Source organism: Raphanus sativus, chromosome 2 (assembly GCF_000801105.2).
Source record: "Raphanus sativus cultivar WK10039 chromosome 2, ASM80110v3, whole genome shotgun sequence".
Lineage (NCBI taxonomy): Eukaryota > Viridiplantae > Streptophyta > Magnoliopsida > Brassicales > Brassicaceae > Raphanus > Raphanus sativus.
In genome coordinates this window covers 29,261,870-29,287,318 of record NC_079512.1, presented here as the reverse complement: position 1 = coordinate 29,287,318, position 25,449 = coordinate 29,261,870, and the positions used below count along the sequence as shown (strand labels likewise).

At 40.0% G+C, this 25,449-nt stretch overlaps 2 protein-coding genes across 3 annotated transcripts; one reads left to right on the top strand and one right to left on the bottom strand.

The window, feature by feature from the left end:
- Positions 1–7,923: 7,923 nt before the first annotated feature.
- Positions 7,924–11,371, top strand: LOC108839390 (formin-like protein 3). The gene is made up of 5 exons (XM_057002978.1): positions 7,924–8,386; positions 8,546–9,236; positions 9,335–9,797; positions 9,861–10,296; positions 10,415–11,371. The coding sequence occupies exons 1-5, from the start codon at positions 8,267–8,269 to the stop codon at positions 11,252–11,254; spliced, it is 2,550 nt and encodes an 849-aa protein (XP_056858958.1). The 5' UTR covers positions 7,924–8,266; the 3' UTR covers positions 11,255–11,371.
- Positions 11,372–13,970: 2,599 nt separating this feature from the next.
- LOC108841924 (histone-lysine N-methyltransferase ATXR3) lies at positions 13,971–24,822 on the bottom strand. 2 transcript variants are annotated; one of them, XM_018614708.2, is made up of 20 exons: positions 24,510–24,822; positions 21,968–24,382; positions 21,769–21,825; positions 20,264–21,397; positions 19,695–20,068; positions 19,085–19,615; positions 18,889–18,989; positions 17,499–18,531; positions 17,333–17,404; positions 17,086–17,196; positions 16,901–17,001; positions 16,464–16,563; positions 16,253–16,348; positions 15,889–16,056; positions 15,677–15,802; positions 15,459–15,512; positions 15,125–15,372; positions 14,924–15,032; positions 14,533–14,835; positions 13,971–14,432 (listed from the first exon to the last, which is right to left on the bottom strand). In XM_018614708.2, the coding sequence occupies exons 2-20, from the start codon at positions 24,255–24,257 to the stop codon at positions 14,256–14,258; spliced, it is 7,185 nt and encodes a 2,394-aa protein (XP_018470210.1). In that variant the 5' UTR covers positions 24,258–24,382; positions 24,510–24,822; the 3' UTR covers positions 13,971–14,255. The 2 variants fall into 2 exon arrangements, with proteins under 2 accessions (XP_018470210.1, XP_018470209.1); XM_018614707.2 differs by having other exon boundaries at positions 21,968–24,822.
- Between the last annotated feature and the right edge of the window lie 627 nt (positions 24,823–25,449).

Below are 25,449 nucleotides of genomic sequence, written 5' to 3'. Positions count from 1 at the left end.
TGACTTTTTTATTACCGTAAAAAATATGGTAATAGTTATTAGCAAAACAAGAACTTATATAACAAATAGATTTGCATGAATAGTTATAAAAAATATACATATTTACATGTTTTATTTTTTGATCGGTTTTGTTCGGTTTAGTCAGTTTTATCGGTTATAAACTAAACCATATTCAAATCCTACGATTTTTATAAAATCACATCCATTCAGTTTGTATGGTATATATACCAAATCTAAACCATATTTTCTATTTTGGTTCGGTTCGATCGGTATGATTCGGTTTTACCACATTGAACAACCATACTTTTAGGCATTAAAAAGTTTCTAGTTTCAGATCATAGACCGATCGTCGCTTTTCTCGAGGATAAAGTGGCCAAATGCAGAAGATAGTTTCGGTTTGACAAAAGATGGATAGGACAGGATGGTGTTTTGGACTCTATTGCCAGAGGCTGGACAAGAGAGATAAAGAATCCGGTAGGGAATTTGGGGGATGTGGTGTCCAAGATTACCAACTGCAGACATGAACTTTCAGTTTGGCGCAAAAACAACCCTCCGTATGGAAAAGATAAAATAGCTGAATTGCAAAAAGCATTGGAGGAGGTGCAAACAGATGATAATAGATCTCAGGAGGATATTTTGGCAGTCTCTCGGAAGTTACAAGAGGCTTATAAGGATGAAGAGGAATATTGGCAACAGAAAAGTAGAAATACGTGGAATACGGCAGGGGATCGTAGTACGAAATTTTTTCATGCCTTAACAAAACAACGGAGGACCCGAAATCGAATAGTGGGCTTATACGATAAAAATGGAAATTGGGTGGTAGAGGATAATGGAATTGAGAAGGTTGCGGTAGATTACTTTGATGAGATCTTTAGTACTACATCACCTAATGATTTTGAGGCGTTTCTAGATGAAGTTCGGCCCACTATCTCTCAGCAAACGAATCAAAGGCTTATTAGACTTGCCACGGAGGAGGAAGTGCGTCAAGCACTGTTCATGATGCACCCGGAAAAGGCACCGGGGCCAGATGGAATGACGACACTTTTTTTCCAACATTCTTGGCACATCATTAAGAAGGATATTCTGGATTTAGTCAATAATTTTTTGACTACGGGAAAGATGGATGTAAGGCTAAATGTAACAAATATATGTCTGATCCCCAAAACGGAAAGACCGACAAGGATGGCGGAGCTTAGACCAATAAGTCTCTGTAATGTTGGGTATAAAATAATTTCAAAGGTGTTGTGTCAACGGTTAAAGGCTTGTCTACCTGGTTTAATCTCGGAAACACAGTCGGCTTTTGTGGCCGGGAGACTGATTTCTGATAATATACTAATTGCACAAGAGATGTTCCATGGGCTTCGGACAAATAAGGCGTGTCAAAATAAATTCATGGCCATAAAAACGGATATGAGTAAGGCTTATGATAGGGTGGAATGGAGCTTTATTCGGGCTTTACTCACTAAAATGGGGTTCGATAACCACTGGGTTCAGTTAATGATGGAATGTATATCTTCGGTTGAATACAGAGTTTTGTTAAATGGGCAACCGAGAGGACAAATCTTGCCAAATCGAGGGCTACGTCAGGGGGACCCCTTATCCCCTTATCTATTTATCATGTGTACGGAAGCACTAATAGCAAATATCAAAAAGGCTGAAATAGATAAAAAGTTGACCGGAATAAAGGTAGCAAGGGCTTGTCCTCCAGTCTCCCATCTGCTTTTCGCAGATGATAGTATTTTCTTCTGTAGAGCACGAAAGGAGGAATGTGAGGCTATTTTGGCAATTCTTAAGGCATACGAAAAGGTTTCGGGACAGCAGATAAATTTTCAAAAGTCGTCAATTCAGTTTGGCCATAAAATCGATGAAGTTACCCGCCAGGAACTTCGGGACATTTTGGAAATTCAGAATTTGGGTGGGATGGGAACATATCTGGGGATTCCAGAAAGTCTGGGAGGGTCCAAGGTGCAAGTTTTTGGCTTTGTTCAAGAAAGATTAACTAATAGAATAAATGGATGGACATTTAAGTTCTTTTCTAAAGGAGGTAAGGAAGTCATTATAAAATCGGTGGCAACGGCCCTACCTAACCACATTATGTCTTGCTATCGAATTCCGAAAACAGTGGTGAAAAAACTAACCAGTGCGGTAGCACAATTTTGGTGGAGTCCTAGTGGAAACACAAAAGGCTTGCACTGGAAATTGTGGGATAAGGTTTGTGAGCCGAAGGACGACGGAGGGTTGGGTTTTAGGGATTTTACGGATTTCAATACAGTCATGCTTGGTAAGCAACTATGGAGATTAATAGAGAAACCAAATACTCTATTCTCTCGTGTCTTTAAAGGTCGGTACTTCAGGAATGCCTCACCCCTGGATCCGATCAGATCGTACTCGTCTTCCTATGGTTGGCGAAGTATGGTCTCTGCTAGATCTCTGGTTAGCAAAGGACTAATCAAAAGGGTGGGATCAGGGTCCTCCATATCAGTATGGAACGACCCCTGGCTCCCAACCAACCGCCCGAGACCAGCAAACAAAAAACAAAATACTCTTCTACCAGATCTCACGGTTGATTCTCTCATCAACACAACATCACGTTCATGGAACTTAACGGCTCTACAGGATATTATGGATCCCGAGGATATTAAAATTGTTGAAAGTATACCTTTAAGTAGGATACAAACAGTCGATCGGGATGGCTGGCATTTTACAAAAAATGGAAAATATACGGTTAAATCAGGATATCAGGTAGAACGAGCATATCCAGATCATGATAAGGGGGTAATAGAGTTTGGACCTACAGTAACTGCTCTTAAGGCTCATTGTTGGAAAGTTCGTTGTCCACCAAAGATGAAGCATTTCCTATGGCAAATGGTTTCAGGATGTTTAGCAGTTCGGAAGAATCTAAGATCCAGAGGTCTTAAAGGGGATATTAATTGTGATAGATGTGGAGCACCCGAAGAATCTATTAATCATGTTTTCTTTTAATGCCCACCCGCAGTTCAAATTTGGGCCCTTTCCGGGATCCCAACGCATCATGATCACTTTTCAGGACAGTCTTTATTTTCGAATATGGATTACCTATTTTGGAGAATCAGGCCATCAATGGAAGATCATCAATTTGCTTGGATGTTTTGGTATATATGGAAAGCAAGAAATAATAAAGTATTTAGTAATATGGATATGGATCCTAGGGATACTCTTCAACTGGCAACAACAGAGGTTTTACTTTGGAAGGAAGCACAGAAAGAGGTGGATCAGAGCAAGAATGCAGTTATACATACAGCGGATAAGGTTACTCCGGCTCGTTCGGGACGTTGGTGTTTCACGGATGGATCATGGAAAACGGATGATACTTTTTCAGGACAAGGATGGTATAGTACCTTGGAAGGATTCGAAGGACTTTTGGGAGCAAGAAACACAAGGGCTAGTCAGTCACCTTTACACACAGAAGTGGAGGCTCTCATTTGGGTAATGGAATGCATGCGGAATTTGCGGCAATATAATGTTACATTTGCAACGGATTGTTCTAAACTGGTAAAGATGGTTTCGGAACCTGAAGAATGGCCGGCTTTTGCAAGTTATTTAGAAGACATCAGGAGTCTTAAAAGGAGTTTCAATAGCTCGGAGATTATTCATATATCAAGGACGCAAAACATTATGGCGGATCGCTTAGCACGTGGTGTGAGGCAACAATCGTCGTTTACGGTCCATATGGATACAGAGCAACCAGTTTGGTATACAGAATCTACTTGAGTCTGTAATACTGTCGACAAAAAAAAAAAAAAAAAGTTTCTAGTTTTTAAAGTAAAAACGCCAATAGGGACCTAAATGGCTTCGGAATGAGATGTTAATGCGCAGGACCCACTAGAATGGAACCCAAATTAGTAAAGAATTATCGTTTATCGAAAAAGTTAATGGAAAACAAACAGTTGGTGAATGATGACTCTGAAAACATGATTCTGTAATTCTCGTCCAAAAGACATGATTCCATCGTTTTAGAACACCAACACACCTTTCCTTTTTTTCGAAAACAAATGTGAAAAGCTTAGAACAACTCCATCCATAGATAATGAGTATATAAGTAACAAAAGAAAATAAGATATTAGGAGAGAGAGACAAGCAAAATTATCTCATCTATATATTATGGGACTCTTTAGAACCCCTAATAACACTTTTTTTCCCTAATAACACTTGTCAACATACAAATAGCTTAATTTCTTTTTATACATTAAGAGTTAATTTAAATGTTATTACAATAGTCATTAATTTAATTGATCAGCTTAGATACTTCAGCAATAAAGATGCTCTTATGATCAGCTTTCTGGATGCCACTTGTGACTTGGCCCCCTCAGCTTTGAGTGATTCCGCTAGTCCGTCTAGGTAATTTTCATGTGCAATAAATACAAAACTCAAATGACTCTGTTCTAAACGAACCAATGTTAAATTAATGAATCTGTCGTGTGTATATATGAGGAGTAGAAACCCACTTCTGTTGTATAAATAATAATGAAGATAGAATTTTTTTTTTTTAAAGTCTACAAGCTTAAGGATAAGATCACATGTTAACTCAAGATGCAAGACCACAAGGATATTGCCGTTGTTGCTACCATAAAACAAAAGCAGAAGGCATTTTGTCGATTAATGAAAACAAGATGATAGAGGCGAGTTGTTCATTAAATGAATCGGTACAAGAGACACATGTGGAGGAGCGTCAGAGGAAACTAGGTTTCCATGGTATTGCTCATATATAAGTGGCTTGTTAGTTGCACATGGAGAGTAGAGAGAATATAAATCATAGCATAGTTTATTTTTCTTCTACAACAAAACCGTAGCATAACCTAATCATAGCACACGCTAGTTTCAGTTAATAATCCAGGTACAAACGCACAACATAATGAAGTGGCAGTGAGGGAATTTTCAAAGGATTCAAATGCAATATTAGCACATATTGGAGGAATAAAAATCTTACACAGTAGTGGAGATTGGTTAGCCCCAGACAGTTATGGTATCATGCTCGAGAAGGTTGACGCTTCAAAGTGTTCAAGAGATCTTCTTCACTTTATTGATGTGATATTTGCGGTGGATTCTCAAGCTGTTTCGAAGCAATTACTAAGAGCACATAGTGGCCAAGATATCAAGCTCATATGTCAAAGGGTCATACACTGTGAATTCAAATAGGAAAATTCTCTAGGGAGGAGTGTTACAAGACATGGAAGATTACAATCTTATCTTACCCTAGGTGTCGCATCTAGCTGTTCTTCTCTTTTAGGATTTAAGATGTGTTTTCGTGTGTTGTTTTCATAAACGGAACTCTGTTTTCTTTGGCTTATATTTTGGGCGTGACTTTAATTTTAAGAAAAAAAGAGTCAGATTTACTTTCCCACATATTGACGTTAAAAGTTCACACGCAATAAACTAGATGCAACAATGTTGAGTCTTAATACAAAACACTTGTCAGAAATGTATAGTAGGGCAGTTTTTCTGTACTGAGAAAAATAATTTTGATTTACTAATTAGAAAGAATAAAACCTTTTTACAAAATTCAACAAGCTAGCCAGTGTTTAGGAAACATATCATTTCGATCAAATCTTACAATTTTGGTTTGTCAAGATATACATGAAACATATGAGTAGCTTATTAAAACATGCCTGTTTAAGCGTTTCGAGAAGAGGTGATTATTCCTTCTGATCCTGAAGTTGTTGGTCTCATCAATAACTGGTTCAGGCAGGTCTCGAAAGTGTTAGGCAATACTTGTTTATAGACTTAGCCGAGTCCTTGTAAATTTGTGCCGAATCAACACGTCCTCTGGTGACTTAAAAGTGGTACTTAGTAGCCAAGTGGTCGGATTAGTATTCTCTTTCATTTTCGGAACTCCAGGAATGCTCTGGAATTCAATATTATCGTTCGTAAATAAAGAATGAGCATGTGCATCAGTTTCAGTATTAATATAGAAACTGAACATAAAGTATTAAAAAACTTTGCGTGAACGTTGTCCAAGAGGTCCTTGGTAGATAGATAACCTGTCCTCCATTTTTAATCAGAACTAGCTGAAACAGAAATCACATAATGTGCTTCAGAGAGAAGACTTTAAAAGTGTAATGACTGTTATTTTGTTGACTTTTTACGTCATCAAATGCTTCGAAGATATATTCGCCTGGCTGGTGAATGGTGCAAACAACGGTTCTGCCAGTCTTGGCAATGTTCTGTCACAGCTCTCATCACAATTGCAGCAGCTCTCATCACAATTGCAGCAGCTCTTCATCACAATCTCATCACAATATTTGAAATATTTAGATTTATATATTTTTTTTCATTAAACAATATTTCTCATTTCATGAGGTCGTGGTTTTCGTTTTATGATTTCATTTATTTGTTTTTTTTAATTAATAAATATGTTTCTCTTTCGTTTGATTTTGAATGATCATGATTGATGTTTCTTTCTTATTTTTAAATCGATTTTACTTATGTTTTGATTAAAAAAATGTACAAATTACTTAGGTATTTAAAATCAAAACAAATCAATTTTACTTATGTTTTGGTTACAAACTAGGTACAAATCAGATATTTTTAAACTGAAAAACCGATTGAAACCTGAATCTGAAAATACATTGGATTGTACCGGTTTTTTGAAAATTTACTAATCCCGACCCGAACCCGATAGAACCCGAACCGATCCCGAACCGAACTTTCAAATAATCTGAATGTACCTGATTTTGATAAACAAAAAAAAACATGATTGGGACCCCGAATACCCAGGATAAACCATGGGTGTTTAATTCAAGTTTCTCGGTATTTTGAATTGTCTGAATTACATTAAAAACATATCTATTTTAATTTAATTTGACTCAGTTTCTATACTTTTGGTTTTCGGCTTATTTGGTTTATACTAAAAGAATATATTTTATACATTTTTATTCTATATAATTTGAAATTGGATTTATTAAAACATAAAGATATTTTATAACTCTAGCTTCTAAATATCATGCTATTAAAAGTAATGTTTTTATTTTACTTATCTATTAAAAATAATTAGTAAAATAAAAAATTAATAATTATACAAAACTCATTTAACTAGTTATGCAAATATTGAATTTATATATTAGGGATGAATATAACTTTAAGTAAAAAGAGTGAATCGATGTGGTCGTTCGCCGGCGGTAGTGAGAAGAGCTTCGGGGGGTCAAGGATGAGGGATGAGCTGTCAATTCACTTTTCGACCGATGCTCTCCCATGAGAGAAGAAGCTTCAGTGATGTTCTGGTAGGAGGCGCAGATGCAGGCGTGTGGTGTGTCTGGTGAGACACTATCTTTGCAACGGTTAGTCTTCCCGGCGGTAGTGTTCTTGCCGGTGGCGAGTCAAGGCGGTTTTGAGGTTCGTGGAGAGATCTGATCCCGTGTATCGGTGGATCTTTTTCCATTGGGCCTGGGCCTGACCTTTGTTTGTTTTTTATTTTGTCTATGGACCTGGTTGTGTGGACTTTCAGCTTATGTATGTTTTGGGCTTTGGCCTGATTTATAATATTTCAATTTGGGAAAAAAAAAACTTTAAGTAAAAAGAGTCAGATTTACTTTCCCACAAACTGAAGTTAAAGTTAGGACTTTGGACACACTTAGATGCAACAATGTTGAGTCATAATACAAAACACCTTTTAGGAATTTTTTTTTTTTTGTCATCAGCGTAAAAACACAAACTTTCATCCGGTCTCTGAAAACCATGCCAGTAACTTTGCATCCATGTGAACAACAAAAGACTTAAAATATATTGTAATTAGTACTTAGCAAGGATAATACCTTTTTCAGTCCAAAAAGAATAAGACCGTTTTAATTCGATAAGTTAATGTTTAACATATAATTTTGATCAAATCTTACGATTTTAATTTGTCATAATATACAGAAAAACAATCCAAAAATGTTATTAAAAGCGTGTTATTTCATCAGAACAGTTTAAGAGAGCTAACCAAATTAACAAAAATAAAAACAGAACATAATCTTCGTTTCTGTTAGTCTCACAAGTCACAACGTAAAAAACAACTTCCCCCTCAAAGAAAAAAAAATAAAAAAGTTCCTGAAACTGAGCTTCTCTTTTCGTTTTTTAAATTTTTTGTTTGTGGTTGCGATTGTTAGGCGCTGTAAAAAAGCGTTCACACGTTGGTCGGAGCTTTTCTGCATGGCGGTTTGCTTCCGAGGAAGTAAGGCAAAGAGATCGACCTCCGCAAATTTAGACGTCGTTGCGATATTGGGTGCTTCCGTGAGATGAGAAACGGAGGTTAATGGGGAGATTGAGAACAGCTTTTCTTGCCATCTCTCTCGTCTTTCTTGTTTGCGTTTCCGAGGAGATTATTTCTCGACGCGGCGCCAACCGCGGCGAGGCTCACGGTGGTGATGATGTTGTAAGTTAATCCTCCTTGTTTCGTTTTCTCATGTTCCAAACAAATCAAGAACCTATGAAGCATGGCAATCTTCATTTATTTTTATTTTTTGCATATTCCGACATGTTTGTTATTCCGACAACAAGTTTGTTATTGACGAACGTGTTATTTTTATGATAGGCAGAACAAACATGGATTCATTGTAGAAAAGAACTGAAAGATAAGAACAAAGATTGCCTTCTCTATATCCCTCCTCGTGTAGCAGCAGCAGCTAATGATACGTACCAGAAACTATCCGTCTTAACCGGTTGGTTCAGCGACTGGTTTGAACCTCTCCTTGATTCTACTACAAGCTATCCTACACGGAAGCTGATCGGTAAGAAAAAAGGAAAGAGAAAGAGAAAGAAAAAGAGAAAGAAGTTTAGAGTATCTGCTCCAAACTTTGCACTTAGTCCTGCACCAAGTTTCGCTCCAGGTCCTTCACCCCGTTTCGCGCCAGGTCCTGCTCCAACCCCTCAGAGTTATGACCTTGTTGCACCTTCAAGCTCTCCCTCTCAGCCTCCTTCATATTCGCCAGCTGAGGCCCCGGATGAACCAAACTCCGGTACCACTAAGAAGAGAGCAAAGAATATTGTTGCTCCTAGTCAAAGTGTTCCAGGTCCTCCTCCTCCTCCTCCACCACCGGAGAAGAAAAATAATATCTTGATGGATCTTATCATCGCGGTTGCTTCAACCGCTGTGCTAACGTTTTTTCTAGTTGCATTGCTCTTCTTGTGTTGCTTTAGACGCAGCAACCGCAAGAACGCGGTTGGTCCTAGAAATGGACCAAGAGATGAAGGACCACTTCTACATTTATCTGAATTATCAGCTGGTAATGATATTTTTATTTTAAATAAATCAAAACGGTTTCATGTTTTTATCTTTCAAGAACTAATGACTAAATCTTGTTTTGCTTTTTTTTCTTTGTAGGATCTAATGAGAACTCTCCAAAGGTTGCAGCCACAAGTAGTAGGAGATTTTTCACAGCTACTTCTAAGAAGAGATCGTTTCTTTCTAGAGTATCTCTAAAGAGAAACCATCATGACTTCTCACCTGCTGAAGCTTCCTCATCCTCTGGACTTCCTCTTCCTCCTGGAAGATCATCAGCAGCTCCTCTTCCTCCTCGTCCGGCTCCTGCGGTGGCTCCACCACCTCCACATGCTCCCCCACCTCCTCCTCCTAAATCTAAACCTCCTCCTCCTGCTCCTCCCAAGCTTGTCCGTCCTCCACCTGCACCACCAAAACGTCAAGGACGTAGCTCCTCTGGAGATGGTTCTGACGTTGATTCAGAGACCGGAGCTCCAAAAACAAAGCTAAAACCGTTCTTCTGGGACAAAATGGCTAACCCTGATCAGAAAATGGTTTGGCATGAGATCAGCGCCGGTTCATTCCAGTTAAGAACTAAACTAAAACCTTTGTATTCAGAACGTTGCCTAACTCAGATTCTGCTTTGTAGGTTCAACGAAGAGGCGATGGAGTCTCTGTTCGGTTACAATGATGGAAACAAAAACAAGAATGGCCAAAGAGGAGAATCATCTAGAGACTCTCCTGTCCAATATATACAGATAATTGACCCAAGGAAAGCACAAAACTTATCTATTCTTCTCCGAGCTTTGAATGTGACAATAGAAGAAGTCGTTGATGCCATCAAAGAAGGTAACGAGCTCCCTGTGGAGCTCTTAACAACATTGTTGAAGATGGCTCCAACTTCAGAGGAAGAACTCAAACTTAGACTATACTCGGGAGATCTTCACCTGCTCGGTCCCGCAGAGAGATTCTTGAAGATTCTTGTTGACATACCTTTTGCGTTTAAACGTATAGAGTCGCTTATCTTCATGATCTCGCTTCAAGAAGAAGTCTCTGGCATCAAAGAATCACTCGCAACTCTCGAGGTAAGTCCACACTGTGACACCAATACCCATATTCGAAACCACAAAACGTAATATTAGCTTCGTTCTCTGAACCTTCTTGGATACAAATCTCTTAGTGTTTTGAGTCTTTTGGTCACAGGTGGCTTGCAAGAAACTTAAAAACAGCAGACTGTTCCTAAAACTACTAGAAGCAGTTCTCAAGACAGGAAACCGAATGAATGTGGGTACTTTCCGTGGTGACGCGCAAGCTTTCAAACTCGACACGCTTTTGAAACTCTCTGACGTCAAAGGAACCGATGGCAAAACCACTCTCTTACACTTTGTTGTCCTTGAGATCATTCGTTCTGAAGGAGTCCGTGCTCTTCGCCTCCAGAGATCAAGCAAAAGCTTCTCCAGCGTTAAGACAGACGATACCAACACAGACACAAGTCCGCAATCTGTGGAACGTTACAGAAGCACGGGACTCCAAGTGGTTTCGGGACTAACAACAGAGCTTGAAGATGTGAAGAGAGCAGCCGTCATAGACGCTGATGGATTAGCTTCAACGCTGACCAACCTGAGCGGCTCCTTGACGAACGCGAGGGAGTTTCTGAAAACGATGGACGAAGAGAGCGACTTCGAGAAGGCTTTAGCTGGGTTCATAGAACGTGCGGATGGTGATATAAAGTGGTTGAAGGAAGAAGAAGGGAGGATCATGGTGTTGGTGAAAAGCTGTGCTGACTATTTCCATGGCAAATCTGCTAAGAACGAAGGGTTGAGATTGTTTGCTATAGTGCGTGATTTCTTGATAATGTTGGAGAAAGTTTGCAGAGAAGTTAAAGAAACCACGATGATGACTTCCTCCGCTAAGAGTCATTCGGGTAAGAAGGAAGCAGAAATGAATCCGGAAAGTAATCAACCGGATAACATTCGACAGCATTTGTTTCCGGCCATTGCTGAGCGGAGAGCTGACAGCTCGGATGATTCAGACAGTGACTAAGATGGAATAAGCACTTGTTAGTTTTTTTTTGTTGTTGTATCATTTCAGTTTCCAGTAAAAGACAAAAAAAAAGTAACTTACAATTTGTATTTATGTATAATCCTGTTTTTTTTTTTTGCGCCAAGTGTAACAGTGAAGTTAGAACAGAGGATAAACCAAACTAGAGCTTACCGAAAGCTTAAGAATGGGAGAATCTAGTCTAGGAAATGATCTAAGGAAGAGAGATCACCTCTAAGAACAAGTATTCAAATGACAAAGAGCTTGCTCAAAGATCGTAAGAGAGAGAGATGTTGATAAGAAGACAAAATGGTTTTTTTTGATAAAACTCTGCAAAAGCAGGTCACGCAGTACATAAAGCCGTTTGCTGAACGGTCTCATGACTCATTAGCTGGCAAGATAAGGATAAAGTAATAAGGACAAACCCTTATGGTTTACTGAATTGAAATAACATGAACCGGAAATAATAAAATTGGATAGATAAACCGGTTTGGTGTGAACCTGTCACACTACTCCCCGTTTGAGAAGTTCCTTGTCCTCAAGGATCAAAGCCAGGGTGTCGAGCGATGAAATCCTGATAGAACTCCCAGGTTGCATGGTCAGGTGGGTAACCCTTCCATTGCACGAGGACCTTTGTGACTGCAGCATTGCGATGCTTCACCATCTTTTTCTCCAAGATACACTCCGGTTCCTTTGAGGTGCCAACATCCAGACAGTATTGAGGAAGGGATGGGGTTCCAGTTGGCGGGTTTGGGCACAGTTTAAGCTGACTAACATGAAAAGTGTCATGTATAGACGCAACTGAGGGTAACGCAAGCTTGTAGGCGACAGGACCAACCTTCTCTAACACACGGAAAGGACCATAGAACCGAGGTGAGAGTTTGTGAGGAATGTTCCTGTTTTTCAGCGTGTTCTGGCGGTATGGTTGCAGCTTCAAGTAGACATGATCACCCACTTTGAACTCTCTGTGTGATCGACGGGAATCAGCTGACTGCTTCATTCTGTTTTGGGCACGAAGCAAGTGAAACTTCAGCATGTTAATCACCTCCTCTCTTTTCTGTAAACTGCGATCAACCACTGCTGAAGAGCTCTCGCCGGGGAGATAGGGCAGATGAGTTGGAGGAGGTTGACTGTAAATCACTTCGTAAGGCGAGCACTTGATGGCGGAATGGTATGTGGTGTTATACCACCATTCAGCTAGAGGCAACCATTTACTCCAGGAGTGAGGTGCGTCTGCAGTCATGCAGCGAAGATAGGTTTCAAGTGTCTTGTTTGTAGCTTCAGTTTGGCCATCTGTCTGAGGGTGATAGGCTGTTGAGTGCTTCAGATCAACTCCTTGTACCCTGAACAATTCGCGCCACACTTCGCTCAGGAATGTTGGGTCCCTGTCACTGACGATATCGCGCGGTAAGCCGTGGAGCTTGAAGATATTATCAAGAAAAGCTTGAGCCACTTCGATAGCAGTGTAGGGGTGTGATAGAGCAACGAAGTGTGCATTCTTGCTGAGTCTATCAACCACCACTAGTATGCAGTGCTTGCCGCTAGAAGGAGGTAGGCCTTCTATGAAGTCCATTCCAATAGATTCCCAAACGCCATTAGGTACTGGTAATGGGTGCAACAAGCCAGGTTTAGCAGCGAGATCGTTCTTGTTTCTCTGACAGACTGAGCAGTTACGCACGTATGCTTGTACCTCCACATTCATACGAGGCCAATAGAACAGAGATTTAACCCGTTGCAGAGTAGCATCTCTACCGGAGTGTCCTCCCACAGCGGAGTCATGGAGCCAACGAAGGATGTGAAGCTTAACCGCTTCGTTGTTGCCTACGACTAATTTTCCTCTTCTGCGTAGCTCATCATTAGCAAAAGTAAACAGAGGGTGGGATGATTTACTATCACGTAGCTCAGATATGATCTTCCTGAGGTTCGGATCAGTTTCCCATAAGTGCTTGATTGAATCAAGGAAGCCATGATGTTGCTGCGATAGGGTGATGTTGAGTAGTTGAGAGCCAGAAACGCGTGATAGTGCGTCTGCGACCACGTTTTCTTTGCCCTGCTTGTACTGAATCTCAAAGGTATAACCCATGAGCTTAGATAACCACATGTGTTGGAAAGGTGTGGTGATCTTCTGATCCATCAGAAACTTTAGGCTCTTTTGGTCGGTTTTGATGATGAAGGGTTTATGGGCTAAATAAGCACTCCACGACTGTACGGCATGAACAACCGCTACAGAACACCAATGTAACAGAGAGCGTTCTTGGAGTCTTGTTTCAACCATCGTTGGAGGTCTGAGGAAAGTTGAATCAGATACCAATGTAACAGTGAAGTTAGAACAGAGGATAAACCAAACTAGAGCTTACCGAAAGCTTAAGAATGGGAGAATCTAGTCTAGGAAATGATCTAAGGAAGAGAGATCACCTCTAAGAACAAGTATTCAAATGACAAAGAGCTTGCTCAAAGATCGTAAGAGAGAGAGATGTTGATAAGAAGACAAAATGGTTTTTTTTGATAAAACTCTGCAAAAGCAGGTCACGCAGTACATAAAGCCGTTTGCTGAACGGTCTCATGACTCATTAGCTGGCAAGATAAGGATAAAGTAATAAGGACAAACCCTTATGGTTTACTGAATTGAAATAACATGAACCGGAAATAATAAAATTGGATAGATAAACCGGTTTGGTGTGAACCTGTCACACCAAGCTTTATAAAAATAGATAGATGGTAGGAACAAGAACAGAGAGCTTTTATTACTAAAGGAAGAGATACAACCTAGTCAGATGATTCTCCTCTGTGAAAATTATGTGAGCCTAATCTAATAAGAATACTAATGGTGTCCTAACCCAAAGTTATTGTTAAATACTAAAAAACACATGGTAAAGTCTATACATAAAGTTGAGGGGAAAGCTTGAGAGACTCCTTGCAAGTCTATCTATAGTAACTGTGTTGCCTCCCCCTCGCTTTCCTAAAAAAGGAGAGCTTCTGAATAATAGAGGTTTCCTTTTGTTACCTAACTATCCCATGTCGCTTGAAAGACATGCCGTCTGTTTCTTAGCCACTGCACCAGTTCTCTATCTAGTGACGAGTTGTTGAGTACAGTATCGAACATCGGGCTTCCTAGCACTCCCAGGCTGCTTTTGAACATCCATATTTTGTCCTTTGCCCACGGTTTTTGAGGTTGCTTTGACTGTACACAGATAAGATAAAAATTCAAAATGATCATTATCATGGACAATGACGACAAATGAAAAGCATTTCAGAAGTGGGTCTAAGTAATAAGAAATTACCATCTGTGAAACCATTGTTTTCACCGTCTTTGGGCCATAAACACGATGCTTCGATGGTTTATGAGCCTTTGCGTAGAAGGAAGCTACTTCGGGTAAAGAGAGGCAACCTCTGGTTGCTTTCACCAACGTAAGATCTGGATCAGTGTTCGTCTGTTCATACCAGTAAATCAGCTGGCCGAGGCAATAGTTCTCGCCATACGTTTTCCGGTACTCCTTTATACCCTCACCTAACTTGTCCGCATATTTCGCCCCCAAATCTAAAGGGCTAATGTGTACAGGAGAAGACATAAATGACTTGTATTCCTGCCAACCATATCAAGACCCTTCTGTCAGAAGAAGTTCAACAAGATTTTGCCTTATTTTCTCACTCAAATTATACGAAAGAACTTACCCGAACTTTGAAAAGGCACTTTGTATAGGCATATATGTGAATCAGATCAGCTGCAGCATCATTACGACACTTGTATGTGCAAGGTAGATCTCGGATCTCATCTCTCAACCTTCATGGAAAGAAAATATTCATTGATGTAAGTGTACGGTTTCCTTAAAGTATAGTATTTCATGCATAAGTAATATAATTGATGTTACTAACCAAAGTAATGATCTTTGAAGATCCTTGAGGACGTCTGCAGATCCAGATGGATCATGGGCACGAATCTTGGATCTGAGTTTATCAACAATCCCCACTTCCACGTGTGGTGACAGGCACTGAAGAAGCTCCTCAACTAAGGAGCCATCCCCGTTCCATAAAAAGGAGACTGTTTCTTCAGGAGTAAGCTTCTCCAGCGGCGGAGGAGCGTTCTTTGGATCCCCAAACACACGTCTCATAACATATCTTACCTGTGTTATAACACTAATTAGAGAACCTTCGATTGGGAAAAAACATTTTACAAGCACTTGCACAAAAAAGTTGAAACGCAACGCACCTTGTCAAGCGTGACTGCCAAATTCTGAAGCCTCTGGTTGTAGACGCCCTCAGCCTGTATCATCAAAGTTACAGATATAACAAGCATATAAGAGTTGGAAAAATAATAAATCAAAAACCCTTTTACTACATCCAGAAGCCACCACAGAGTAAGAAAGCACAAAAGGCACGAACTATTGAAAGAACCCGCAGAAAGGTCAAAAAGAATGATATTCTAACCTGAACCTCAGCATCACTTTTCTCAACATCAAGGTGTATGTCTGAGAAATATTTTATCTTTTCTTCCATATTATGCTTAAGAATTTCCACTGGAAGCTTAGTTCTCTCGAAATTGATGAACCGCACCTTTATGCAGAAGAAATTTTCTGTCAGAAGCTGCACTCCCATCAATAGGGCTGCTATAAACTAACATAAAATGATTCAAGACTAACCAGGTGAGCAGAATACGCAATCACCCAATCTGGCAGCCCACCAAGCAAACAACTTCCCAGTCCAGCTCTTCCCAACTCAAGATAATCTTCTTCTGAAACTGAATTCAGCATACAAGCTTCTAGCATCAGTCTATGTCGATCCAGTAGACCATGCCATTCCTTCAACACCTGTTACATACATGGTTCAGAAAATTATTTAGGCAATCAAGGGACAAAAGAAATGCTTTTTTTCAACTTCGGTCCAAAGAAACTAATTACTCATTTGCGAACAAGCACACATTGAACCTCTAACATTACCCTCCCAAATCTTTAATACCAGTTAACAATCATATATCTATATCTATATATATTATAGCACAATTACCTTCTGAAAAGCACCTTCACCAGTGAGATTCAAGTAGCTGCCTCGGCATACATGGCTACCACACAAGCAAACAGACGCTTCATATTCTTCCTTACTCTGTTGCAGACATAAATATCATTCTTTTAACAGTAAAATGGGAACATAAAGATTAACTCAACGATTAATACTTCCCTACAGTAGGAACAGGATATGAAGAGAGGGAAGAACAGACCTCAGTTACAGAATTATAATCAAAAGTTATCTCCTCGCCATATTCAATAGGACGTACTGAATAGATGCCAATTTGGTAGTGTCCATCTACCGCAGTAACCCTGGAAGCACCAGTTGACAAAGAGGGAAAATGAGTAAACCGTTTTGAACTTATTAGTAGGTAGGAAGACAGTCAAGCATCAAGAGTTCTCCCCTCCAGTTTTTGAAAAAAAAAAAAAGCATGTACGCGTAGATAAAAGAACGAGTATTGCCTAATGCCCTATGAGTAGAGCAGTGTCCACAGAATTTTATATATAGACGTGTGTATTGATCTGAGCATACTTAAGCAGGCTAGTTTATGCATGCAACCTGTATGAAACTAAATTGTTACAATGGTCACTTGGTTCTGCTCTCTAAACAAAATTCTAGAAAAATGGATGATTGCAGAATTTAACTTACTTAGCTTCACAGTTAGGTCGGCAAGAGTGACAAATTCGACTCGCATAATTAGCCTTGTGCATGGCATCAACAACAACTAAATCATATCCATCAGCGTCACCCTGCCAGCAAACATTACAACACAAAAATTAAGAAAATGGTCAAACATAATATATACAAGCCCAATCATCATATTTTCTTCATACCTTTGGTCTCTCAAGATATATATTGTAAAACTCTGGTGCAGGATCAGTTTTGTTTTCCTGTAAGGAACGAATTCCATCTTGCTTTTCAAACCACTTCCAAACAGGATAAACCTACAATAGCCAAAACATACGTTCAGAGCTCCCTTTCAGAAAATGTTTCATATCCAAGAACAGCACGCCCAGTGAATTTCAGAAATTGTGCAGCTGAGTAACTAAGAAACATAAAACTGCAAAGCTGCAATCCCACCTCTCCGAGAAATTCAACAACAAAATCGTCTTCTACAAAACCACCTTGTTTGTTGCACACAACACCGAGGCCCTACAAAGGCAGAAAAAAATAGCAACAAAACATGTTAACAAAAACAGTCCTAAATAAATTGATGGATTCCTACGAAAGAATGACAGAGCTATACCTTCCGATAAGATACATAAGTATCACCAGAACGACTTTCTATAGCCTTTAAGACGCCTTGACACATCCTCATTGTTTGTATATCACACTCTTCACGAGAATTCTCTTTGAGCTCTTCAATCACAGGTCTTAAAGGGTATACCATGGGGGTGTTTCCAGATCCAGTGAGAAACCTAACTTTCCTGTTCAGGGCACGTAAGACTACATCTTCTATAAATGAATGTTTATCCTGCAGTGACCAGTCCAATTCTCCGGGCATTGAATCAAGTAAGAGGTTATGGGTGTAAGGATCGATTCCATAAACCTCTTGCTCTAAAACCTCGTTGCCAAGAAGCTTTCTTGGTTTATACTCCTTGACTTCAGGAAGCTCCATATCTAACTCTTCAATGCCATTTCGTTGTGCATTCAGCTTCTCACCATAGTCCTCTGGCAAAGAAACCCGCATCTTTCGTCGTACCTCCTCCTCATCAGCGACAATCGTGTACTCTTCAATCAGTTCATATTTCCTTGTGACTGGTGGCACAAGACTAGCTTTGGTCATACGTGCACCCCATTCGCGCTCTTCGGTCACAGAATCAAAGGATTCGTCTGCTGTAAAGTATTTTTCAACACGTGTGTCCTGTGATCGACCTTCTGAACGGATATCAGATTCGCTTTCTGAGGCTGAGCTGTAATTGTCATTATCAGATAGCTCGGACGAAGTTTCACTTCCCGAACCAAATGATTTACGATTCAGTTTAGACAAACGCCTTTTGATTTCGCGGTCAGATGCATATTCTCCGTAGTCCAACGCACCATTTACACCAAATGTGTCACCAGTCCTGCTCATGTACTTCTTTTCAGTAACAGATTTGCTCAACTTCGTGTTGTACTTCGAAGCTGATGACAACCCTGAGCCATCTTGCCATGACTTCATCAATTCATCTCTTCTATATGAAGAAGTGGCCATAGAGACCTCTTCTAAACATGTGGCAAGTTGAATAAACAGTATGATGATTCTGTTCATGTCTTTGGAATCTCCCCGATTCCTCTCTCTGAATACATAAGATGGGAAGGATCAGAAGAAAAACTACAAAACTAGTATTAAGGAAAATAAAATAAAAATGGCTCCCACCTTTACTTAGGAGTCTAGGAATATATGTTAAAAAATAGTAATCCTACATCCTAACAAACTGAGGGCCAAAAACCAAGCACATGGGAAGAAAGCGGTAAATGACTTGAGAAATTGTAACCTATAATCCAGAAAGGACATCGGCAGTCATTCAACATATTGTTTGGCAAGTAGAATCTCAGTAGTTACTTATCTATAATTTGCAAGAAAATATTAGAAGTATTATTGGCAAAATCATGCACTGAAGAAGCCACCCAGAGAAAGAATAAGGAAGCCTTACTTAATTGCTTGCCTGCACATCCGGCTGATATCCTCCTTCACAGATTTCAAACCATGACTAACGTAGTAACCGTTTTTCATTTTTTCCTCTATCTGAGCAACCTGGTAACCAAAAATACATTAGGGTTAATTTTTAACAAATGGTAAAGAAATAAGAGCCGGCATAATATTCAGCATACACGAATACCAGAAAGCACCTTTAAAACAAAGAAGTCAAAAGTATTCTGCATCATGATGCCCCTAAGGCTTGAAGCAAGGAATTCCTCCACTCTCTTATACCCGTGTTCTGACTTCTTAATTGCCCATCGCCTGATACGAGCATCCCTGGATAGAATTGCCGATGATTTCCTTGCATCATACAATTTTGAGCGTTTGTATAAACTTCTTCGGAACAACTGATTGGCTGAGTCTCGCTTTTCCACTCGATCAAAGTAATCCTTAAGGTTACCAAAATCATCGGTATCTCCTCCTAAGCCCTTAGACTTATTAACATTAGTCTGTTTCAAACTCGTTAACCTGGAATGCAAGTCACCTGATCGAGGATGCTGGCATTTGAGCCAACTTAGTTTTTTATATTTCAAAGTCAAATTTCCGAACTGGGAGCAGCCTGTGATGTCTACAGAAGATATGTGGGGAAATAAACGAAGAATTTCCTCAAGCATGCTGGAAGTCACGTTTGTACAACCAACCAGAATAATAGAATCAATCTTCTCCGTGTTGTAAGTGTTCTGCAAAAGAATGTCATGTCAGATCAATTAAACTACTAAATTGCTCAAATACTGTAAACGGAAAGTACAGAGTGCTCACCATGATACTCCAGAGCCTAGAATCTGTGCAGTTGGTACCCAACGACGATAAGTCAACTTGTCTTGAAATATCCTTGTATGAACTAACAACGGCCTTCCAATGTCTACAAGTCATGGACGCAAATGCAAGTGACTTTACATCATATCTCAACAAATGAAAGACCCGTGCTAACACGTGACCATCTAACAGATCCCAGTACATCCCCACGGTGCCAGAAGATCCACTTCCTTCAACATGGAAGGTAGCGTCCCCACATAAATCTTCAAATGCCAACTCATCCTTCTGAAACATTTGTGCATCTTCCACTTCAGAATGGTCTCTACTCTCACCAGCCATCAATCGAGCTCTTTTCGTATAGGATGATGAACCAAACTCTGAGGTAAAACAAAAGAGAGAAGAGAACATATGTGTAAACGTCCGAAAGCAGGAATTGAACAAGATTATAACCAGGAGGGAATGAATAAACAAAGGAAATAACCACCCAAGTTCATTAATCGAAAAAACTTGAAGAAAAGCATGAGCTAACAAGAGGGATGTGATGGCATTGAAATTCTGGTAGTTATGCATACCTGAATTCTGGTGCATGTACTTGTCAGTCTCTTTCTTTGGCTGTCTTGCATGGATCCAAGAGTCTAAAACATCGTTTATGGCAGCAGAAAATTCCCGAGTCTTGTATGTTTTCATAATCAATTGATGGAGTTTCCCACGGAAATAACCAAGAAACTGAGGATGCATAGCATGGAACGAGCTTAGACTTGTGTCCATTTCAGAATGTCTGAAATCCTGTGACTCTGAGACATCAAGGCTTTGACAATCTGAAGGCAGAGCTGGGGTTTTCCCCTGAAGCTTGGCACTGATTTCAGAAGTTTTAGTGATAGAAGTAACAGGTACCCAAATTTTGTCAGATTTCCTGAAGACACTAGTGTGACGCTTTATTAAACCTTTATCAACCAATATCTGGAGTTCTGAAAATGGCAGAGGTCCTTGTTCTTGCCCAGCCCCATCCATGTAGAACCAATCACCCAAATGCAAATGCAAATCATCGACTGTATACAGACGATCCCCAGGGGTGCTAACAGATGCGTCAGTTTTCCAAAATCTCTGCAAATCTTGACTACTGCAAGCTGTTGTTTGAGAAATAGTTTCGACTGATTCCCTCTTGGAATCACAAGATGCAGGGGATGGACGAGCATGCCTTGAAGAGAATTTTTCCCTACTACGAACTTTTACAAGGGGATCAGGAACTGATGGTACTTGATCACTAACGACCAATGAGTTAAGCCTAACTACAGAAAGCACATTAGCCTTTACCCCCCTCGCCTGATTTCTCTCATCTGCACCAGAAAAAGCCCACAAGGGAAGTTCCAACTTAGAGCTGCTGCAAGGATTATACAAATCATCCTTGTGATGCCAGCGAGGATCCTCATACCCAGACTTCTGCATCAGGCATAATGGGAAACCATCATTCAGAACCATTTTAGTTTTGTAATCTCTATCTTGAAAAGCTTCATCGTGTCTTATCCAGTCCCCGCCTTTGCAAGACCAACGACCTGAAAACCAGCTGCCTGTCTCATCGCTCTCAGAATTATCAACATTTTCTGACTTCAGTTCTTCGATCGCCACTGTCTTGGGCTCTGAACGTCCACACGACTCCTCATTTAATAGCAACTGATTTACCACTTGATAGTAGCACCAGACGATATCTGCAAATACCAGAGTAGAACTTTTATATAGTGTCATGCGAAACATGCAGATAAACAAGAAGCTATGATTACTTAAAGTTGATGTCGTCTAAATGAATATCCATGTTCATGCACAAACCAGCATATGGTAGTAGGCGGCCGTTACGTCTTTAACAAAGATCCAAAACTTCCAAATACTACAAACGAACTAATATAGATATATGACCATATAACATATCTAACATAAGTAGATATAAACGCATGTGTCATTATCTTTTCTGATAGTAGAAGTAGGAAAAGTAAGGAATATAACTTGCCTAAAAAGAGAAGCAATAGAGAAAAAAAAATTATCATGCTACAGAAAAAGTGCAAGTGGTGCCAACGAAACATACCTTCGGAACTCACAAATCTTCTCGTCTCTTCAAGCTCAACTTCAATCTGCATAGCTTCTGCAAAGCGATAAAAATAAGCCTATCTTAGATATGGCATAGAAGCTCCATGATGCAATAAACTAAATGGATTAAGAAAAATGCTCAGAAAAACATCAAATTTGTGGCCGGAAAGATAATATTTACATCTACTATATAGTACCTCCAAGTGTTTCAAGTTCCCTGCCAGGGGTGATAGTATAGCCCTCCAAGAGACTCGCGATCCTGTTATCAAACTGAAAATCTTCGCGATGGCCTACTACAATATCATTACTATCTGGTATGGACAATGATTCAGGCAAGGAATCTCCAGCTCCTTGCTCCATAGGAACTGCTTGGGCAGCATCTGCAATATCTTCTAATAAATTACCAGGAGCTTCAGGAGGATTCACGAGCTGCGTCACGGTATCTGACACGATTGATGGAGTATTTATGTTGACCACAGGAGATGTTGCATTTTCAATAGTGACCCACCTATTATTATCTGAATGTTTAATCATATGGTCAGAGAAAAGAATGCCTTGCTCCATAAGAGCTTTAAGCTCGGACAACTTTGCAGGCCCATGTTCCGTGCCATAGTAATCAAGATAAAACCACTTCCCCAAGGATGAATCTGCCGCCAAAGGCTCCTCATGAGGTGGTGTATCACAAATGTCCATATCTACCTCCATTGATGGCAACTCTTCGGTAGGAGCTTCACCAACTTGCACAGACTCTTTTCCCTTTGCACACGCACTTGGAATCTTGGATGAATCACATACAGAATCTTTCTCAACCACCGGGTTATTGTTATATAAAATGTTTTTACCTTGCAAGTCTTTTCTTGATGGGGTCGACTCTTTTCCATTAGAATCCCTATGTCTGTGCTTATGCTCTAGCTCCATACCAGCCTGGGAATCCCTCCTCTCCCTAACTCCACTCTTTCTGCTTATTTCTCTATGGCCATTACGCCTGGTACGATCGCTCTGGGGATCTTCCATATATCTAGAAGTACCATCCCTGCGATCACTGGACCACTCAGAGTAACTTGGACTTCTTCTATAATCATGGTGATGGCTGCGGTCATGTGGAGACTTTTTACGAGCATGTGAAGGCTTCTCAAAGGTATATGGCGATCTCTCCCGGGCATATGGCGACCTCTCCCGATGGAGGGAACTTCTATCCCTGTGGCCATGGTACCTAGACCGGTCGTGTGGGGACAGATCAGATCGTGCAGGGCTGTGTGCATGTCTGTCTGAAACAGACCTGGCAGGGAAATATGAGTCTTGATGCTTTCTAGGATACTTTTCCAGAGATGAGTTTTTTGATGAATAGGAATCTCTGTAGTCTCTCTCAACAGAGTTCCGTGAATAGTGGTCTGGGTGAAGAGATCGGGAAGAATCATCAGAAAGTTTTCTATACTTGGAGCTCCCATAGTCCCCATGATCAGCATAAAAATGTTTGCGCTCAAAACTATCCGGTTCAGCTCCATGTCGCTTCAGTTTGTTCACAGTAGAAGAGTACTCTTTCCCAAGATTATTGGGATCGTTGTATTCGTTCTTATGTAAACTTTCCTCTATTACAATTTTAGAACTGATTTTTGTAGCCCTGTCATTCCCACTTCTGAACTCTCTCCGGCGATAAGTATCCTCATTGGCAAACCTCCCACCTGGCGGAGTACGTTCATGTTCATAGTCATAATCATATTTCTCTCTGTCAACTCCGTTCCTTCGAGATCTGTTGTAACTATGATCATCCTTGACTGTATCCATCTTATGCCATCTGTCTGGAATGAACTCCCCTTTCTCAATTTCATCACCAGGATCTCTCCATGATCTGAATTCTCTCTCTTCTTTCCTGTACTTATCTGCGGGTAAATCCCTCCTCTCCACATTCCATTTGTTATATTGCAGGTTACTGTAATCCCCCTTCGTAGTTTCATCTTTCTTCCAAGTCTCCCCAGAAATCTCTCCTTTTTCGACCTCACTTCTCTGCAATGACTTCACTGGAGAAATCTCACCGTTCTCCAGAACCCCATCAGGATTTAACGTACCTAATTCACCCTCTTCCACTTCATCCTTAAACCCAGAATCTCCACCGTTTTCTTCTTTATTGCTACTTTCTCCTCCTTTCCCTTGCACAACTTCACTCTTCTTATCCTGCTCTTTCTTCTGGACCTGTGATTCTCCAGAAAGTTGCACTCCCTGATCTTTCCGCTGCTTGGGCTTCCTGACGACAACTTTACGAATAACCTTAACAATTTTCTTCTTCTTCTTAGGTGGCTGAGACGCTGAGGGTTTAGCTGGCTGAAACTCCGGGAGCTTATTATCAGTAGTGTGACCATTCTCCGAAGTAGCAGCAACCTTGGAATCATTGTTGTTCCCTCCTCCACAAAGCGTCTTCTTCTCCATAGTAGGAAGCTTGTCCATGATATTCAGTAGAGGCATGCATGTGGCGACACCCCCATTTCTCATGGAAACCTCTACGGCAAACCAAAAGCTTCCTCAAGTCTCCCCCTTTCCGGGGATGCCAATACTCATGCTTCACGATTCACCTCCAAAGTCCGTCGTCGTTGCCGTCTCCGGCTAAACTCAACAACCTGTAAACACCCGAGAAGCAATCAGTGGCAAAAACTGAATGTAGGGGAAACCCTACAAAGCCAAATCGATGAAATTAGAGGAGACGACGAGACGGTAAGGCAACGAATTGAAGCGGGGGATTTTTACCGGGAGGGTAAGGAAACGTTAGCGAAGGGGGATCAAAAACCCTAGAATAGAGCTGGGAGGAAGACAGAATGAACGTGAGAAAGGATGGGGAAATTTATCGAGAATAGATCGAGGTCAAAAGAAGATGAATCGAGGAGGAAACCCTAGAAAGCTCTCTCTCTCTCTCTCTCGCTAAATCTCTCAATCTGGATGTTCCCGTTTCGCCGGGAAATCTCCGTCAGCGGCGGGTGTTCTTTCTCTCTCTCTCTCTCTCTCTCTCTGCGACCTTCGCTTCTCTTCTGAATCGTTGTGTTCTCTCTCTCTCTCTCCGTTATGTTTTTCTGAAAGAAGAAGCCGTCGTGTTAATATATTTATTTATTTTATTTTACTTTTTTATGTCACCATTTTTTACCTTTAACTAATTTGGTTATGAAATTGCTGACACAATTGTTTTATTTTTTTGGTCAGAAGTGTAAGTATGCAATGGAAAATGGTAACTAAGAACGACATCAAAACAGGTCTAAATACATTTAAATGATATTTTGTCTTTGTAGTACAACTAGTAAATTTTTTTGCTAGTTTTGTTTATATAATATTTATTTATTTATTTAAATCGCAGTTTTATTATACGAACTTAGTATATTATTATGTAGTGTTTCGAGTATTAATCATTTACTAAAATACCAAATATAGTTTCAATATATATATATTTTAAGAAAATTTCTGAAACGATAATTTCATTGAACTATTCTTTTTTTCAATTTCATTGAACTATGGTGAAAATCAGTTGTTTAATCTTTTATCTTTAACCTTTGAGATTCGAACTTAACACATTTTAATAAAATAACAAGTTAAAATATTAAGTTAATTTTCTCATTTTTATTCCTTTTAATACTTTTCTCAAATTTGTTTAATTATTAAATCTCTTCTTAGTACTTTTCTAATTTTCTTCATTAGGTTT

Bases quoted from the DNA above. Each gene is read 5' to 3' on its own strand.
- LOC108839390 (XM_057002978.1), top strand. From the start codon at position 8,267: ATGGGGAGATTGAGAACAGCTTTTCTTGCCATCTCTCTCGTCTTTCTT. The intron at 8,387-8,545 runs GTAAGTTAATCC...TTTTTATGATAG, and splicing joins CTCACGGTGGTGATGATGTT to GCAGAACAAACATGGATTCA. The intron at 9,798-9,860 runs GTTAAGAACTAA...TCTGCTTTGTAG, and splicing joins ATCAGCGCCGGTTCATTCCA to GTTCAACGAAGAGGCGATGG.
- LOC108841924 (XM_018614707.2), bottom strand. From the start codon at position 24,257: ATGAGAAATGGGGGTGTCGCCACATGCATGCCTCTACTGAATATCATG. The intron at 19,616-19,694 runs GTGAGCACTCTG...ATTCTTTTGCAG, and splicing joins CTAGGCTCTGGAGTATCATG to AACACTTACAACACGGAGAA. The intron at 16,349-16,463 runs GTCTGTTCTTCC...TGTCTGCAACAG, and splicing joins ATTATAATTCTGTAACTGAG to AGTAAGGAAGAATATGAAGC.